The sequence below is a fragment of the Martes martes genome (assembly GCF_963455335.1).
Source record: "Martes martes genome assembly, chromosome: 6".
Lineage (NCBI taxonomy): Eukaryota > Metazoa > Chordata > Mammalia > Carnivora > Mustelidae > Martes > Martes martes.
In genome coordinates this window covers 41,518,934-41,539,798 of record NC_137893.1, presented here as the reverse complement: position 1 = coordinate 41,539,798, position 20,865 = coordinate 41,518,934, and the positions used below count along the sequence as shown (strand labels likewise).

The 20,865-nt window shown below is 37.7% G+C and overlaps 1 protein-coding gene across 3 annotated transcripts in view; it reads right to left on the bottom strand.

Moving 5' to 3' along the window:
* The window catches only part of RNGTT (RNA guanylyltransferase and 5'-phosphatase), a 328,397-nt gene that overhangs the window by 229,029 nt on the left and 78,503 nt on the right, over positions 1-20,865 (bottom strand). For all 3 annotated transcript variants that reach the window (XM_080807179.1, XM_080807180.1, XM_080807181.1), the window contains exon 9: positions 10,965-11,100. In XM_080807179.1, the coding sequence (XP_080663305.1) occupies positions 10,965-11,100 (136 nt within the window). The remainder of the gene's footprint in view (positions 1-10,964; positions 11,101-20,865) is intronic.

Here is a 20,865-nt window from a genome sequence, read left to right as displayed (position 1 = left end):
ATAAATTATATATCTAATTAAAAAAGAAAACTAGATTAGCTAAATGGTGTGAGAAAACACTTTAGACAGTTGAAAATAAATAAACTCATACCCTTATCTACTCCTTTTATCAAAATGTATTTCTGGGGCACCTGGGTGGCTCAGTGGGTTAAAGTCTCTGCCTTCAGCTCGGGTAATGATCCCAGGGTCCTGGGATCGGGCCCCATATCAGGCTCTCTGCTCGACAGGTAGCCTGCTTCCTTCTCCCTCTCTGCCTGTCTCTCTGCCTACTTGTGATTTCTGTCTGTCAAATAAATAAATAAAATCTTTGAAAAAGAAATCAAAATATATTTCAGATAGATCAAATACTTAAATATACAAATTAAACTGTAGAAGTACTAGAAGGAAATACAGGTATTATAATAATTCTAAAATAAAAATATAAACAATAGGAACAAAAATAAGTAAAAATTTCTTAAAATGGCAGAAAAGCCAGATATTAAAAACTATGTTCATAATCTAACCTACATAAATTTAGCTATATAAATTTAAACTTGTGCCACAAAAAATACAGTTTTTTCAAAATATGTGTCATGAAGTAATACCCTAATAGACAAAAATTTCTTATAAATCAATAAGAAAAAAACGAACACCAAATAGAAAAACATATAAAGTATATGAACCAGCAACTCACAGAATACAGCAACTCATACAGAAGTGACAAAATGTTAAACCTCATTAACAATTCACCTAAATGCAAAAAGAATAAACATTTCTTTACTATATGTCAGACACTATTACCAGCACTTATTAAACTATCCAACTTTACCTTCACAACAGCACCAAAATCTAAGTACTGTCCATAGCCTCCCTTCACTACAGATGAAAAACTGAATAAATTTTTAAATCCCTCGCATACTAACTGATGAAGCCAGAAAGGCACCAACAGTTATAGTCAGAGCTCTTAACTACTATGCTACACTGTCCCATAAAATAGAAAGGAATTTCTTCCTTCATCAAATTAGAAAATATTCAATTTTCAAAACACAGCATTTAAGACAGTATACAAATCCTTTAAATATGATTGGTAGACTTGTGCATAGGTTCAAACTTTCTGGGAAAAAGGATACCAATTATACCTGTCAAAATTTACAATGCGCACACCCTCAAACGTAGCATACTTAACAAGGTAGAGCCTATTACCACCCCCTCCTTAGGAGCACTACTCCTCTTACACTCCAAACTGCAGTACTATCAATGAATGCCTGGCCTTCCATGTCATTCTTCCACTGATATGTAACTCACGCAAGGCCCTTTGGAGTCTTCCCTGGGATTGACATATGGATGTTGGAAGAAAAAGTTCTCTTTCTGCTTGCAATACAACGCAACTTGCCTCTCATGTGAAAGAGACTTCACGAAGAATGAGACCAAACAGAGCCTGGCCAGTATCTTTTGAGGCCCCAGATCCAGCCTGAATCAGGCCAAGCTGAAACAATTATTTGTTCCAATCAAGTTTTTCCTCAGTTACATTAAGTTGGACTTCAGTTACTTGCAATCAAAGGATTCTTAATACATATTATAATCTCACCCCTAAGAATCTTCTTAATTATAAAAACTGCACAATTGTGGAGGAGTCTGAGATACTGGAGGACTAGGAGAACTTAATTTCAACTGGTCCCATGAATTCAGCTAGATAGATATCAAATCATTCTGAACAGCTGAAAACTCAACCAGAGATCGAAGAAAAGAATAGCTGCAACTCTACAAAGAGAAAAGCAACCACTTTCTTCAAGGTAGGACAAGCAGAGAAGTGAATCTGAAGCAAAATGTAAGAAAGACCGCGGGGGAAGGGAGCCTCCATCAGCTGGCTACCAGCAAGTGATAAAGCAGCAGAGCACAAAACTGGAACTTCTATAAGTCTGTTCCAGTGAGGGACATCACTCAGGTGGCTAAGCAGAGGCAGAACTCTAGCTGGATGATGTGGCCTCAAGATCCCCCCGGGTCACAGGAAGTCCAGGGGGTCCCTGAGTGTGGCTGAGCTCCCATGCTTCAGAGCGGTGAAGCCAGCTGCAAAAAGTAAGCCCAGGAGTGGGCTCTCAGCTCTGGGTTGCCATAAGCCACAAACTGTGGCATAGTCACATAGCCCCTGCTAGGAGCTCACCAAGAGGGAAAACCAGCAAGACCCCACCACCACCAGGCAGAGTGGCATGGGAGCACGCTGCAGTTGTCTACAGGATTTGGAGACCACAAAACAGGGTCATGTGTCTAAGACAGAAACACTGGGTCATAGTCCAGGTGAGCAGGGAGTACAGGGAGACAGAAGTGGATTGACTGCTTTTCTCTGAGAGCACACTAAGGACTGGGGCCCTGGGCTTTCCGCTCCAGGGCAGAGATTGGGAGGATGCCATTTCCATTCTCATCCTCTAAAGCTGGATGGAAAGCCTTCAGGGAACAAAAGCCAACGACAGCAAACCTGAACACTGCTTAGCCAGGCCCCTTGGCAAGGGTGATACAATTTCGCCTAGGGTAAACACACTTGAGAATCAATGCAACAAGCCTCTCCCCAAGAAGATCAGCAAGAACATCCAGCCAAGACCTAGTTTACTGATCAATGAGAACTGCAAAACTCCAGTGCTAGGGGAATACAGCACATAGAACTCATGGCTTTTCTCCTATGATTCTTTAGTCTCTCAACTTTAAATTTTTCTTATTTCTTTTTAACCAATCTCTTATTATATCAATTCTTTTTTAAACCTTTTTTAATTTTTACATTTATTCTATCCCTTCATTGTACTTAATCTTATTTTTGTACACATATGTATGTTTTTCTTTCTTTACAATTTTGGGATTCTAACAGAACAAAACATACCCAAAATCTAGTGTATGGCTCTGTTCTATTCACCTGCCTGATCATATTCTCCTTTTTGTTGTTTTTTTTATTTTCTTCTTCCTTTTTTTTTCTTTTTCTCTTGTTTACTTAAAGTCTTTTTTTATCTTCATCTCTACAGTTACATGCTATTCATTCAATGTATTTAATTTTATTTTTGTATGCAATGTTTTTCTTTCTTCATAATTTTGAATTGTTGTTTCTTCTAACTGACCAAAATACACGCAGGAAATAGTGTGTTGCTTTGTTCTCTTCATTTGTCTGTTTCTATCCCTTCCATTTTGTTGTGGTTGGGTTTTTTGTTCCTCTTTTGTTTTTTCCTGTCTTTAAACTTCCATGTTGATAATTACTTTCCATCCTTTCATTGTATTTAATTTTATTTTCATAAATACATCAGTTTTTCTTTCTTTACAATTTTGGGATCCAGTTTTCAAAAAAACAGACCAAAATACATATAGAATTCAGTGTATTGCTCTATTCTGCTCACCTATCTGATTATATTCTCTTTTATTTTTCCTTTTTTTTTTCCTCCCAGTTCCACATGTCTTCTGATTTCTTTAGTGTATATTTCTCTGGGGTCATTGTTGCCATTTTAGTATTTTATTCTCTTGTTTGGGTATTCTTCAAAAGACAGAATGCCAAGGTGGAAAAACTCACCTCAAAAAAGAGAACAAGAGGTACTACCAACTGCCAGAGACCTAATCAGTATGGACATTAGTAAGATGTCAGAACAGGAGTTTGAAATAACAATTATAAAGATACAAGCTGGAATTAAAAAGGCAGAGAAGACACTAGAGAATCCCTTTCTGGAGAAATAAAACACCTCAAATTTAACCAAGTCAAATCAAAAGGGCTATTAATGAGATGCAATCAAAAAAGGAGGTTCTAATTGCTACGATAAATGAGGCAGAAAACAGAATTAGTGATCTAGAAGACCAAACGATGGAGAATAAAGAAGCTGACAAAAAGAGAGATGGACAACTATTGGATCACGAGAGGAGAATTCGAGAGATAGGTGATACCATAAACTGAAACAATATTGAAATAACTGAGATCCCAGGAAAAAAGGAAAAGAGAGAAAGGAGAGGAAAATATATTGGAGCAAATCAGAGCAGAGAACTTCCCTAATCTGGAAAAGGAAACAGGCATCAAAATCCGGGAGGCACAGAGATCCAACCCCCGCAAAATCAATAAAAATAGGTTAACACCCCAACATATAATAGTGAAACTTACGAATCTCAGAGACAAAGAGAAAATCCTGAAAGCAGCTCGGGACAAAAGGTCTGTAACTTACAAGAGTAGAAACATTAGATTGGCAGCAGACCAATCGTATCCACAGAGACCTGGCAGGCCAGAAATGACTGGCACGATACATTCAGGACGCTAAATGAGAAAAACATGCAGCCAGGAATGCTTAATCCAGCTAGAATATCATTCAAAATAGGAGTGATAAAAAGCTTCCAGGACAAACAGAAACTAAAAGAATTTGTGATCACTAAACCAGCCATTCAAGAAATATCGAAAGGGGTCCTCTAAACAAAGAGAGAGCCCAAAAGTAACACAGACCAAAAAGGAACAGAGACAATATACAGTAACAGTCACCTCACAGGCAATACAATGGCACTAAATTCATATCTTTCAATAGTTACACAGAATGGGTTAAATGCCCCAATCAAAAGACACAGGGCATCAGATTGGATTTTAAAAAAAAAAAAAAAAAAAAAGACCCACCAATATGCTGTCTGCAAAAGGCTCCCTTTAGACCCAAAGACACCTCTAGATTGAAAGTCAGGGGGTGGAAAACCATTTATCACGCTAATGAACATCAAAAGAAAGCTCAGGTGGCGATCCTTACATCACAAAAATATGATTTTAAACCAAAGACCGGAGTAAGAGATGAGGAAGGACACTATATCATACTTAAAGGGTCTATCCAACAAGAAGATCTAACAATTGTAAATACTGATGTCCCTAATGTGGGAGCAGCCAATTATATAAACCAATTAATAACAAAACCAAAGAGACATATCAATAATAATACAATAATAGTAGGGGACTTTAACACTCTGCTCACTACAAAAGACAGATCATTGAACTGCTTTTCTCTGAGGGCACGCTAAGGACCACATGGATGTAACAGATATATTCAGAACATTCCACCCCAAAGGAACAGAATACACATTCTTCTTGAGCACAAATGGAACATTCTCCAGAATACATCACATCCTGGGTCACAAATCAGGTCTCAACCGGTACCAAAATTGGGATCATTTCCTGTATATTTTCAGACCACAATGCTTTGAGACTGGAACTCAACAGGAAACTTGGAAAGAACTCAAATACATGGAGGCTAAAGAGAATCCTACTAAAGAATGAATATGTCAACCAGGAAATTAAACAAGAATTTAAAAAATTCATGGAAACAAATGAAAATGAAACACAACTGTTCAAAATCTTTGGGATGCATCATCAGCGGCCCTAAGAGGGAAATATATAGCACTACAAGCCTTTCTCAAGAAACAAGAAAGATCTCAACTACACAACCTAAACTTCCACCTGAAGGACCTACAGAAAGAATAGCAAATAAAGCCTAGACCCAGCAGGAGAAGAAAAATAATAAAGATTAGAACAGAAATCAATGAAATAGGAACAAAAAGACCAGTAAAATAGACCAATGAAACTGGGATCTGGTTCTTTGAAAGAATTAATAAGACTGATAAATCCCTGGCCAGACTTATCAAAAACAAAAGAGAAAAGACCCAAATAAATAAAATCATGAATGAAAGAGAGATCACAACTAACACCAAAGAAATACGAACAATGATAAGACCATATTATCAGCAATAATATGTCGACAAATTAGGCAATCTGGAAGAAATGGATGCTTTCCTAGAGATGTATAAACTACCAAAACTGAAAAAGAAAGAAATAGAAAACCTGAACAGACCCATAATCAGCAAGGAAATTGATTTCAAGGAAATCTCCCAACAAACAAGAACCCAGGGACAGACAGCTTCCCAGGGGAATTCTACCAAACATTTAAAGAAGAATTAAAACCTCTTCTTCTGAAGCAGTGTCAAAAAATCGAAATGGAAAGAAAACTTCCAAATTCTTTCTGTAGGCCAGTATTACCTTGATTCCAAAACCAGACAATGACCCCCATCAAAAAGAATTACAGACCAATACCCCTGATGAACATGGATGGAAAAATATTCACCAACATACCAGACAATAGGACCAATGGTGCATTAAAACGATTAGTCACTGTGACCAAATGGGATTTATTCCTGGGCTGCAAAGGTTCAACATCCGTAAATCAATCAATGTGATATACCACATAAATAAAAGAAAGGACAAGAACCATATGATCCTCTCAATAGATGCAGAAAAAGCATTTGACAAAGTACAGCACCCTTTTTTTATTAAAACTCTTCAGAGTGTAGGGGTGCCTGGGTGGCTCAGTGGATTAAAGCTTCTGCCTTCAGCTCAGGTCATGATCCCAGGGTCCTGGAATCAAGCCCCGCATGGGGCTCTCTGCTCGGCAGGGAGCCTGCTTCCTCCTCTCTCTTTCTGCCTGCCTCTCTGCCTACTTGTGATCTCTGTCAAATAAATAAATAAAATCTTTAAAAAAAAAAAAAAAACTCTTCAGAGTGTAGAGATAGAGGGAACATACCTCAATATCATAAAAGCCATCTATGAAAAGCCCACAGTGAATATCATTCTCAATGCGGAAAAACGGAGAGCTTTTCCCCTAAAGTCAGGAACACAGCAGGGATGTCTACTATCACCACTGTTGTTCAACATAGTACTAGAAGTCCTAGTCTCACCAATCAGACAAAAAAATAAAAAATAAAAGGCATCCAAATCAGCAAAGAAGAAGTCCAATTCTCACTCTTTGCAGATGACATGATATTCTATGTGGAAAACCCAAAGCTTCCACAACCAAATGGCTATAACTCATATAGGAACTCAGCAAAGTGGCAGAATATAAAATCAATGCACAGAAATCACTTGCGTTTCTATACAATAACAATGAGACACAAGAACGAGGAATTAAGGAATCGATCTCACTTACAATTGCATCCAAAACCATAAGATACCTAGGAATAAGCCTAACCCAAGAAGCAAAGGACATGTACTCAGAGAACTATAGAACACTCATGAAAGATATGGAGGAAGACACAAAGAAATGGAAAAACATTCCATGCTCATGGATTGGAAGAACAAATATTGTTAAAGTGGCTATGCTACCTAGAGCAATCTATACATTCAATGCAATCCATATCAAAATATCGTCGATATTTTTCACAGAACTGGAAGAAATAATCCTAAAATTTGTATGGAACCAGGAAAGACCTTGAATAGCCAGAGGAATGCTAAAAAAGAAAACCAAAACTGGAGGCATCACAATGCCTGGCTTCAAGCTCTATTACAAAGCTGCAATTATCAAGACATCATGGTACTGGCACCAAAAAAGACACAAAGATCAATGGAACAGAACAGAGAACCCAGAAATGGACCCTCAACTCTGTGGTAAACTAATCTTCAACAAAGCAGGAAAGAATAGCCAATGGAAAAAGACAGTCTCTTCAATAACTGGTACTGGGAAAATTGGGCAGCCACAAGCAAAAGAATGAAACTGTACTATTTCCCTACACCATACACAAAAATAGATTCACAATGGATAAAAGACCTAAACGTGAGACAGGAATCTATCAAAATCCTAGAGAAGAACACAGGCAGCAACCTCTGTAACCTCGGCCGCAGCAACTTCTTGTTAGACACATCTCTGAAGATACGGGAAACAAAGGCAAAAATGAACTATTGGGACTTCATCAAAATAAAAAGCTTTTTTTTTTTAAAGATTTTATTTATTTATTTTGAAGACAGAGATCACAAATAGGCAGAGAGGCAGGCAGAGAGAGAGGGGGAAGCAGGCTCCCTGCTGAGCATAGAGCCCAATGTGGGGCTCAATCTCAGGCCCCTGAGATCATGACCTGAGCCGAAGGCAGAGGCTAAACCCACTGGACCACCCAGGTGCCCCAAAATAAAAGGTAACAGTCAATAAAACCAAAAGACAACCGACAGAACGGGAGAAGATATTTGCAAATGATATATCAGATAAAGGGCTAGTACCCAATATCTATAAATACCTTATCAAACTCAACACCCAAAGAACAAATAATCCAATCAAGAAATGGGCATAAGGCATGAACAGACAGTTCTTCAAAGCAAGCATCCAAACGGCCAACAGACACACGAAAAGGTGCTCAACATCCCTCAGCACCAGGGAAATACAAATCAAAAGCACAATGAGAAAACACCTCACACCAGCCAGAATGGCTAAAATTAACAAGTCAGAGAATGACAGATGTTGGTGAGGACACAAAGCAAGGGGAACCCTCTTACACCGATGGTGGGAATGCAAGCTAGTGCAGCTGCTCTGGAAAATGCTATGGAGGTTCCTCCAAAAGTTGAAAATAGAGCCACCCTACAACCCAGCAATTGCACTGCTGGGGGTACTTTCCCCAAAGATAAAAATGTAGTGACCCAAAGGGACACCCTGCACCCCAGTGTTTACAGCAGCAATGTCCACAATAGCCAAACTATGGAAAGGGCCTAAATGTCCATCAACAGATGAATGGATAAAGAAGATGTGGTATATATATATATACAATGGAATACTACTCAGCCATCAAAAAAAATGAAATCTTGCCATTTGCAATGATGTGGATGGAACTAGAGGGTATTATGCTAAGCAAAATAAGTCAATCAGAGAAAGACAATTATCATATCATCTCACTGATATGTAGAATTAAGAAACAAAACAGAGGATCATAGTGGAAGAGTGGAAAAAAACAAGACAAAACCAGACAGGGAGGCAAATCATAAGAGACTCTTAGTCAGGGGACGCCTGGGTGGCTCAGTGGATTAAACCTCTGCCTTCGGCTCAGGTCATGATCTCGGGGTCTTGGGATCGAGTCCCGCATGGGGCTCTCTGCTTGACAGGGAGCCTACTTCCTCCTCTCTGTCTCTCTGCCTGCCTCTCTTCCTGCTTGTGATCTCTGTCTGTCAAATAAATAAATAAAATCTAAAAAATAAAAAATAAAAAAAATATTAAAAAAAAGAGACACTTAGTCAGAGGAAACAAACTGTGGATCCCTGTAAGGGGGAGTGGAGGAGGGAATGCAGTAACTGGGTGATGGACACTAAGGAGGGCATGTGATGTAATGACCACTGGGTATTATATAAGACTGATGAATCACAGACCTGTACCTCTGAAACCAATAATACATTATACATTAACGAAATTTAAAAAAAATTTTTTAATGTTTAAAAAAACTGCACAATTGTAAAAGGAAAAATGTATAAGGATATGCATTTAAGTGTCTTCCAATTAAAAAAAATAAAAATAAAAACCTAAAAAAAAATGTTCACCAAAAGAGGACTGTTTAAATAAATTACAGAACTATTTCTTAAACTTGACTGATTACTTGGGCACTTATTAAAAGTACAGATGACTCTGGTTCCTGGGAGAGTCTCATTCCCTAGGTTGAGGTTGGGTTATTGAGATGGGTCATATTTTTAAAGAGCAACTACTACAATTTTCACAGCCAAGATAGTTTGGATACCCCAGTAATTATGGTGTTTACATATACAATGTTATACCATTCAGACATTTATGTGAGAAAGACATTCAAATCAAATTTCTACATGAGGAGAAAAAGACAAGTTACAAAACACATGTACCATTTGGTTCTTTTCATACAAAATATTTAACTACACATGTGTATACATATTTCACCAGAGCACTCACTTTCAAAGAGGCAGAGGTTCCAAGATTATTTAGAATCTTATTGGACTATAAAGGATCCCAACTACACTAAAGAATCTATGTTCTGAGTTTCTATTATTAATATGAATATTACATTCCACAGGAATAGACGGAAGATTGAACACTATGTCACAGAGAAAAGTCTGGAATAATGTTCATCAAAATGATAATATAAGTTACTCCAATAGTAGTTCTAGTGATTTTCACCAGCTTTTTCCTAATATTCTATATTATTTTAATTTTTATTTATAATGAACAGATATTCTCAGAATTGGGAAGAAGAAAGCTGCTTATATGGGAGAAAGTTAAAATATTTTTAATCAAGTAATTTTATGATTATTAAATATATTTTCTGAAATGGGAAAATCCAGGGATGCCTGGTGGCTAAGTCATTAAGCATCTGCCTTCAGCTCAGGTCATGATCCCAGAGTCCTGGGATCAAGCCCTGTATCAGGCTCCCTGCTCAACAGGAAGCCTGCTTCTCCCTCTCCCATTCCCCCTGCTTATGTTCCCTCTCTGGCTGTCTCTCTCTATGTCAAATAAATAAATAAAATCTTTAAAGAAAAGAAAAATGGAAAATTCTTACCAGCTTTTAAAATTCAAATGTAAAAGTATAGTGGTTGATGTCAAAGGCATAATTCTCTTTAAACAAGAACTATTAATTAGTTCATATAGCTGAAGAGCCAAGGGAAAATGTGATATGTTGTATCACATAATTAAAATTCAATTGACAAGTAAAAGAATAAAATAAAAGTAGTCTTTTTCAACAAGAACTATTATTTTCAACCACAAGGAGCAAAAAAAATTAAGATTTAATTTTGTTCACTTATTCCCATAGCCAAGACAATGATCAAGTGAGAGTAAGTGAAGGTAAGAGATAAATAAAACTTAACATCCTAATAAGAAACTGGATTATTTTCTTTATATATCAATTATACCTTAAAAAAAATTTAAAAAACTAGGTTATAAGTTTCCCATTGACTTAATAAAAATACACATTTAGGGGAGCCTTTAGTCGGTTTAGTGTCCAAATCCTGATTTCGGCTCGGGTCATGATCTCAGGCTTGAGATTGGGCCCCACTTCGAGCCCACGCTTAACTGGATCCTGCTTAAGATTCTTTGTCTCCCTTCCCCTCTGACCCTCCCTACTCTGAAAAAAAATTTTTTTTTTACTTGCAAGAAAAAGAAAAATAGCGTGTCTAACTTAAAAAAATATATATACATATATATATATGTGTGTGTGTATATATATATATGACTTACCCCATCCAAGAGAGTATTTGATAAATGTATACGGAGATCTTTACGAAATGGAAATTCCAGATTTGAAACATGAAACACTGAATTATCTCTATCAATCATAAAAACTTCATTTGTGCCATCAATCAACATCATATACCTGTAGATTAAACATTAAAAAGATAATATTAATAGTATAATTCAAGTGAAGGATCCTAAGAAATAAATTACTTTTCCTTAGACTTACAATAACTACACAGAATAATGTTCACTGGAGTCTCCTAACCCCAACAATTATCATTCAGATTAAAGTACCACAAATAACAAATACTTTTTTAAAAGAATTTATTTTCCTATAAAAACACACAGGGTATAGATAATCAAAGTTTTTTATGCAGACAATGTGATGTTGAAGTGCAATCTTATGACCTACCTTAGGAGAGAATAGTTCTCTAATTTTTATTAAATCTTAAACATCAATGTTTACAAAACACACATACACTTACATGGAATTATTGTATTTTATTAGCCCAACAACTTTATGAATTAGTTATTACTCTCCACTTTGCAGTAGGAAAAAAGAAAGTAACTGCCTGGCAAATGGCTGGACTTCAAATTATCCAACGCTCTTTCTACCGCACTACAGTTAGCAAAAGAGCTAACCCCTCTCTTTGAATCAAGATTATAATATAGCCAGATATCACCATTTCAAGTACAATTCTCATTCATTCCTATAAAATTAAAATTTTTAAAACATATTAAACACAAAACATTTTAAACATTCCTGAGAATTTTTATCAGCCCTTATCTTCTTAGATCCAATCAATTTATGGGGAGGGTTATGTACTTTAAAATGCATCATTCCCTCAAATGGTCAAGTTACCGTCACTGCTTCCCCACCAGTGGATCACCAAGAATGGAGCTGTACTTCACGCAGTACATATAAAAATAAAGTCCAAATGGATTCAAGCTGAGGAAATTACAGATGAATAGGCTATGCTACCAAATGAATAATGGCAAGATTGGGGGTGAAAAGATGATACCAGGTACCAAAATTTTCAAATGAGAGAAAACTGACAGGAATGAGTAAGAAAGTTAAAGGGCGTAAGACCCAAAAGAATGGAATTTTATTTTAAGTTGTTCTTACTTGCTGATAATTGAAAGAATGGAGGAATAAAAGTCTGGATGTACCACTGAAAACGGAGAAGGCTGACCGGTCTCGCCCAACCTTGGGCCCACAAGGCATTTCAGAAAAAAGAAGCAACAACTGAAAGATGTACCTCAGTCAAGTTAAGGCCAGGGGGTAGAAGAAACATTAAATGAAACATTAAATGAATCAATGGAAGTTAACAAGCAGAGGCTAATGTAACAGAGGATAATTTATCTGGCGTAAACAAGTGTTCTAAAGAGCAAATAGACATGTTTAGAACAGGAGAGGAGAAATGGGAGAGCTGATTAAGGTACAAGAAGTATGTGACAAACAGTTTGAAGAGCAGCAAAGAAGACCAAAAGAGCTTACATCTGGGAATTAAACTGGAAGCATGCTGTTACTAGTGTTTTCAAAATAATTAGTCCCAGCAGGTCCCTGGGGAGGAGGTGGAGCGCTCAGGCCCTTGCTACATATTGAAACAGTGGTAGCCTTAGTAGGTGTGGGTCCTGGAGAGTCAGGTTACACTAGGAAAAATATAATCAGCCTCAGTTTAGAATGACCGTGCCTCTGAGAGACTCCTAGACCTACTGCCAGGTCAGCCAGCAGGCAGGCAGACAACAGAAATACTTAGCCCCTAAAGTATTCCTGCATGTGCTTTTCAAAAGCAGCAACTCCAGGTGGATAGGGAGAATCTAGATTTCTTGGAAGAAGTTAGCCTTCCCCTGGATTATGTTTCAAAGAAAAGTTAAATCAACATAAGGAAAGGTCAAATAAAAAGCAATTGTGATATCTTCTGCAAAAATGTTACTGAAGACATAATCCATCAAGTTGTTCACCGACTTAGGCCAGCACTTTGCAAAGCTTAATATTTACTTTAAAAAGCATTTAATGGCGAAATGAATTAAGGAAACTATCTTTCTCTTAGAAAGTCAAGATACATTTTAAGAATACTTAAGGTTATGAGAAAACATGTAAGAAGTTTCTTTATGACAACAAAAAGACATCCAAATTACTAAAGAAGTAAAACTTTCATTATTTGCAGATGGCATGATACTCTGTAGAAAACCCAAGAGACTCCACCAAAAAACTACTGGAACTGTTAAGTATACTCTAAAACACTGATGAAAGAAGCAAGCTACAGATTTAATAATACACCTAGCAAAATACCAATGTCATTTTTCACAGAACTACAACGAATAATCCTAAAACTTGTATGGGGACCCCAAATAGCCAAAACAATCTTGAAAAAGAAAAACAAACCTTGAGGCATCACAATTCCAGACTTCCAGTCATAGTACAAAGCTGCACTTATCAAAACCGTATGGTACTGGCACAAAAACAGACACATAGATCAATGGAACAGAACAGAAAACCCAGAAACAAACCCACAATTATATGGTCAATTAATTCATAACAAAAGAGACAAGAATATGCAACGGGTGATAGTCTCTTCAACAAAGGTGTTGGGAAAACTGGACAGCTACATGCAAAAGAATGAAACTGGACCACCTCCTTACACCATACACAAAAATAAATTCGAAATCAATGAGAGACCTAAATGTGAGACAGGAAATCATCAAAACCTTAAAAGAGAGCATAGGCAGCAATTTCTCTGACATTGGCCATAGCAACATTTTTCTAGATAAGTCTCCTGAGGCAAAGGGAAAAAAGCAAAAATAAACTATTGTAACTGCATCAAAATAAAAAGCTTCTTCACAGTGAAGGAAACAATCAACAAAACTAAAAGACAACCTACTGAATGGGAGAAGATATTTGCAAATGACATAACTGATAAAGAGTTAATATCCAAGATATATAAAGAACTTACACAACTCAACACCCAAAAAATAAATAATCCTTAAAAATGGGCAGAAGACTTGAACAGACATTTCTTCAAACAAGACATACGATGGCCAACAGACATACAAAAAGGTGCTCAAGATCACTCATCATCAGGGAAATGCAAATCAAACTACAATGAAATATCACCTCACACTTAATCAAAATGGCTACAACAACACAATAAACAACGTTGGCAAGGATATGGAGAAAGAGGAATCTTCCTGCACTGGTGGTGGGAATGCAAACTGTGCAGCTGCTCCAGAAAATAGTATGGATGTTCCACAAAAAATTAAAAATAGAACTACTCTACAATCCAGTAATGGCAGTACTGGGTATTTATCCAAAGAATACAAAACCCTAAGCCTAAAGGATGCATGCACCCCAATGTTTACTGAAGCATTATTTACAACAGCCAAATCATGGAAGCAGACCGAAAGTCCACTGAAACATGAATGGATAAAGATGTGGTGTGTGTGTGTGTATATATATATATATATATATATATATATATATATACTGGAAAAATATTCAGCCATAAAAAAAGAATGAAATCTTGCCATTTGCAACATCTTGGATGGAGCAAGGCAGTATATAATGCTAAGTGAAATAAGTCTGTCAGAGAAAGACATATATCATGATTTCATTCATATGTGGAATTTAAAAACCAAAACAAAAAAAGGTGGGGGGGGGGTGAGAGAGAGATAAATCAAAAAACAGACTCTTAACTATAGAGAACAAAAGGATGGTTGCCAGAGGGAAAGCGGATGAAGGGATGGGTGAAATAGGGGATGGGGATAAAAGAGTACACTTGGGGCACCTGGGTGGCTTAGTGGGTTAAAGCCTCTGCTTTCGGCTCAGGTCATGATCCCAGGGTCCTGGGATCGAGCCCTGCATCGGGCTCTCTGCTCGGCAGGGAGCCTGCCTCCCTCGCTCGCCCTCTCTCTCTCTCTCTCTCTCTCTTGCTGCCTGCCTCTCTGGCTACTTGTGATCTCTCTCTCTGTCAAATAAATAAATAAGATATTTTTTAAAAAATAAATAAATAAAGAGTACACTTAACCATGATGAACACTGAGTAATGTATAGAATTGTTGAATCACTATACTATACACCTGAGACTAATATAACACTGTATGTTAACTACACTGGAATTAAAATAAAAAAACTTTTAACAAAAGAAAAAAGAAAATGAGAAGTCTGTTTATCTTATTTAGCCCATTATCTTCAAACTTAATCCTGATACCTGTTAGTATTCAGCAGAATTAGTGCTCCATATTCACAGTTTTAGGACAGCTGAATTAGGCTAATACATTTTAAAATTCAAAAAAAGAAATGCTCTTCTGCTCATATGATGACAAAAATTATATTTCCCTTTTCACTGGCTGCTCAGAAGCTCAGAATTAAATATAATGCTGAAACTGAATAAATATTCAATCCCAAGGTGTGGCATAGTTGTTTTTCCTACCATAACTGTTTATTTCATATTCATACTTTTAACACATTATATATAGGACGTATATCATTCATTTTTATATATATATATACATATATATATAACTATCAAACCTTTCTTTTTACTTCAAGTAGAATATTAAAGAAAATACTGTCTGTGTACACTTACTGTAAACATTTTTTTAAGGTTTTATTTATTTGAGAGAGAGAGTGTGAGCACAAACAGCAGGGAGGGTAGAGGGAATGAGAGAAGCAGACCCCCACTGAGCAGGAAGCATCATATTGGGCTGGATTCTAGGACCCCGGTATCATGACCTGAGCCAAAGACAGACTCTTAACCAACTGAGCCACCCAGGTGCCCCTACTGTAAAAAGATTTAAAAAGATCAAGGGAAAAAAAGACTTTAGAAGATAGAATTCAATATAAAGGATTGCTCGTGGGAAACACAGCTTCCATCTGCAGAGATACTAGAAAAATTATTTAGCAGTTGGTATTCAGGGATTCTTCTGGCACATTTAAATTTTCAGGCTTTTGAACAAAAGTTTGTGGGATATGATTTATTTGGTTTCAACTCCAGTTATTCCAAATCATGTGTTCTTTTATTATATGATATCTATGAAAAATAAGGAGTTTTTCGTGTTAGGGAGAGAAGATAAGGAAGGTAAAAATATTCCACATCACTCCAAAGTCTCTGAAAGCAGCCAGATGTTTAAAAAAAAAAGTAATTATCCCATATACCATTATATGCTGGCAAGACACTAAACAAGTAACCTCAAGCATAGTTAAATATGGAAAAGGTGAAGGACATGACGCTACAGGAGCATACAAAAGGTGGAACCTGTCAGAGTATGGAGATCGAGAAAAGTATCCCAGAAGGATTCTCATGTAGCTGATAATAACAGCAGGTTATTATCACTTACTGAGCAATGACTATATGGAGAGCAGTGTTCAGAGTACTTTACAGTAACATATTTAAGCCTTACAGTAACCCAATCATGTAGGTAAATCATCCCCATTTTCCAGGTGAGGAAACTGAAACATGTATTAAGTAACTTGCCTAAGATCATAAAGCCAGCAAAATAACAGAGTTGATATTAAAATCTAGGCAACAGCATATCTCTACAACCTCTACAGCATACTGCCTCCGGCCTGCCGTATGTGAGAGTTAACCAAGCAACTGCTATGGGGTGGGAGGGTGAAGGAAAGGTAGGTGGGGCTGCTGATAATCAGAGCGTGGTACAGTCTACCAGGTGCACTATCTTTTGAGACAAAAACTGAATGTGCGTGTTCTGGCAACTAAAAAAAAATTCAGAATACTGAAGCATAAAGAGAAAAAGAGGGAGGGTGCCTGGGTGGCTCAGTTGGTTAAGCAACCAACTCCTGATTTCAGGTCAGGTTGTGGGGTTCCACGCTGGGTGTAGAGCCTGCTTAAGATTCTCTCTCTTTCCTCTGCCCCTACCCACCCCTAAGAAAGTGGGGGAGGAGGGCATGGCATGGCTTGAGACTAGAGAAGTAGTTCCAAACTTAGGAATTAATGAAAATCTTTTTTTCAACTTTATTACTAGAAAACGGAAAACCTCTTAAATGAGACAAACAGAAACCATACGGGTAATTCAAACACTGATTTAATACAGGAACCTGGTTACACAGATACTGAAAAGCTGAAAAGGTAAAAAGGGAAGGCTAAGGGAATCAAGAGATTAATAACTGCAAGAAGTACTACCACCACCAAAGGGCTGGGGGAACAAAATGGAAGAGGTGTGTTATGAGAAGCTAGATGCCTAGAGGAAGGGTATTATGGGGCTATGCCTGGAAGAGAGGAGGAGGTCCATGGAGTTTGGGGTTCAAACCTCTAAGGAGTTGGAACCACATGGTTGACACCTTGGCCTCCAAGGAGAGGAGCCCTGCAACTCAAGTTTGAATCCCTAAGAAAGAGGCACAAGCAAGAGGGTGCTCGAACTGCTAAGGGGACACAGCCCAGTGGGGGTGGGTGAGGAAGAGATGCAAGTGGCACTCCATCTACCTAGAATGCACGGCCCAGAAACTGGTACCTGGGAGAGGGAGCAGCAAGGCTGGCACTGGGAGTGCCAAAAGAAGCTGGAGAATGAAGCAATGGTTATTGTTGGCTGCTGGAGGTATGAAGAAACTAGAAACAGACGTCCTTTCTCTTACCTCCCAAATGCCCCCCAGGGGTCGCAGTGGTAAAACCCAATAGGAAGCAAGCTGGCAACGGAGAAATGCAGTTTGCAGAGTCCCAGTCTGCCATCATGGTTTAAAACGGTCAACCAGAGCTGAGAAATGATAGGTAAATAAAAGGCAGACCACTGAAGCATAATCTGACCCATATTTTTTAAAGTTCACTCCCACATAATGTAGAGTCCTACAGGGTAGGAACCAATGTGTAGACCAGAGATAATATGAAGCTTCTGTCCTATACCAATGGGACTACAAGCTGCAAAGATGACTTAGAGATAACTGGATAAACTCAAGGTATTTAAGAGGCAGACTGACAACTCACCAGCAGGGAAATACAAATCAAAACCACAGTGAGATACCACCTCACATAAGTCAGAATGACTAAAATTAACAAGTCAGGAAGTGACAAGTGTTGGCGAGGATGCGGAGAAAGGGGAACCCTCTTAGATTGTTGGTGGGAATGCAAGCTGGTGCAGCCACTCTGGAAAACAGTATGGAGGTCCCTCAAAAAGTTGAAAATAAAACTACCCTGACCCAGCAACTGCACTACTAGGTATTTAAACCAAAGATACAAATGTAGTGATCCAAAGGGGCACCTGCACCCCAATGTTTATAGCAGCAATGTCCACAATAGCCAAACTATGGAAAGAACCTCCAACAGATGTCCACCAACAGATGAATGAATAAAGAAGATGTGGTATCTATACACAATGGAATACTATGCAGCCATCAAAAAAATGAAATCTTGCCATTTGCAACAATGTGGATAGAACTAGAGGGTATCATGCTAAGCAAAATAAGTCAATCAAAAAAAGACAATTATCATATGGTATCTCTGATAGGAGGAATTTGAGAGGCAGGGTGGGGAGCAGAGGGGGTAAGGGAAGGGAAAAAATGAAAGATGGGACCAGGGAGGGAGATAAACCATAAGAGACTCTTAATCCCAGGAAACAAACTGAGGGTTGCTGGGGGGTACCAGAGATAGGGTGGCTGGGTTATGGATACTGGGGAGGGTATGTGCTATGGTGAGTGCTGTGAATTGTGTAAGACTGATGATTCACAGACCTGTACCCCTGAAGCAAACAATACATTCAGAAAAATAAATAAATAATACAAAAAAAATAAAAGAGGCAGATTGAGAGAACAATATGCTATTGATTAGATATGGGGCTGAAAGAATAGAAGTCAAGGATGACTTCCCATCTGGCATAAGTAACTGGATGTACCTTATTTACTGAGCCATGAAGCATTTAAGGAGGAAGGCGTAATGATTTGGATTGGCCAAAGTGACAGATATCATTTTAAATATGGATACGGAAATTTTCATTTCCATATTGAAAGTCAAAAGGCCTCTCCTGGAATTGCTGAAAAATTATTCAGAGCAACAGCAGAGTCACTGTCAGCAAGTGTCAGCGGTGGCTTCCTACTCAAAGTGTTCCTGTGCCTGATCTTGGCTCTGGTCCTTCATACCTGGCTGCCTTGATTCCTATCCATTTTCCCAGACTGGTTCTAAGTATTCTTTTTTTTTTTTAAGATTTTATTTGTTTATTTGACAGAGAGAGAGAGATCAAAAGTAGGCAGAGCAACAGGCAGGGGCGGGGGAGGGGGGAGCAGGAAGCAGGCTCCCTGCTGAGCAGAGAGCCCGATGTAGGGCTCAATCCCAGGACCCTGAGATCATGACCTGAGCCAAAGGCAGAGGCTTAACCCACTGAGGCATCCAGGCGCCCCTGGTTCTAAGTATTCTTTCCTTAAATTAGCCAAAGTTAATTTCTACTGCCTACAGTCAATGTAATGCTAATAGATATGCTGGTGTTTTTTTTTTTTTTCCTTTTTGCCCACTATATAGCACGTAAATTCAAGTAATTTAAACGTGTCTATGATGTAACCTATTATGTTCCCCAACATACTCTTAATATCAAGGTTTACATGATACTAGCTAGCTCTTTATATGATAATTTCATGCCAAGAGACATGCTGTCTATTTCCTGTCCTTTAACAGAGATAAGTGTATAACATTAAGTCCAGAGTTTACTTTCTCTTTGTATCTTTTCTCTCATAAGAACTCATGGCCAAACCTCTATACCAGCTATATTCCTTCTCATCTCTATTACCAAAAGAATTGCCACACAAGTACCCGAAACCTAATTCTCAAGGTTATAAAACTATACAGAAAAAATTCAGTTATACTAAAATTTCTTACATAGAAAATTCAGTGTAGAGCCACTTCCCCAGATACAATTATAAACCTGCCTGACATAACAGCAGGTGGTCAGCCTCTGCCCCCGACCAACCAACACCTGTCACACCTTATTCTAAAAACAATACAAGAACAGCTGACTTGCCAAACACCAGCTTTCTTCCTTCCCCATGGGGGCTAATGCACACTTTGCCTTTTTCGCTCACTAGCTCACCACTCAGTAAATTTTATCTATGGTAATCTCTTTTGCAAAGTATATCCATGTCTCCTTTAGCCCAATTTTTCCTCTTTCTTTCAACTCCTAAAAAAAATTATATTACATCTATTTTACAAAAAAAATTTTAAATAAAAGACATTTTCCGCTTTCTCACCTCATGTACTCATGGTTCCATTAATGAACCTAAGAAAACTCTGATCAAGGCTAGTGACACATCTGTATCAAGCAAAATTTAGAAGTTGTTAAGATTTTAATCCACCTACACAAAATAATCAGTGTCACAGAGTCCCCTTCACAATCTCCATCATACTCTCACTCTATTCCTCATCCTGTAAAAAGCAAATCAGTTTTCCCCACAGAACTTTTAAACTAGTCAAAATAGTGTTTTTTATAAGCTTCTTGCATTTGTTCCAATTATAGTTTGGTTAGTTACCAGTGTTGGAACAGTACCTTTTATCATTTTTCACAGCTGAAATACAGTAATGGAGGTACCTTAGGAATTAAGCAAACTTTATAGCCTTGGTTGGCAACCCAACCACCATTTAGACTAGAATTCTACAGAAACACAGCCTAAAGTCTGCCAAAGTTAGTTCAGGAATCTCAGAGAAAGACTTCTGATGAGTTTCAGAATCACTGTTTGCATCACCTTCACAAAAGGAACAATATGTGATGATAAAACAATGTAATCCTACACAGGAACTTCACGTTCAAACTAATAGCTATTTACCTGTTTATGTGACAAAATAACATTTCAACCCTTGAAAAGAAAAACTATTTGAAAGACAAGTACAGCTTTCCTTTATTTCATCTTCCAGAAATTCAAAAAATTCACATTAAGATCATTCTTATTTTCACATTAACAAATTAAAGAGAA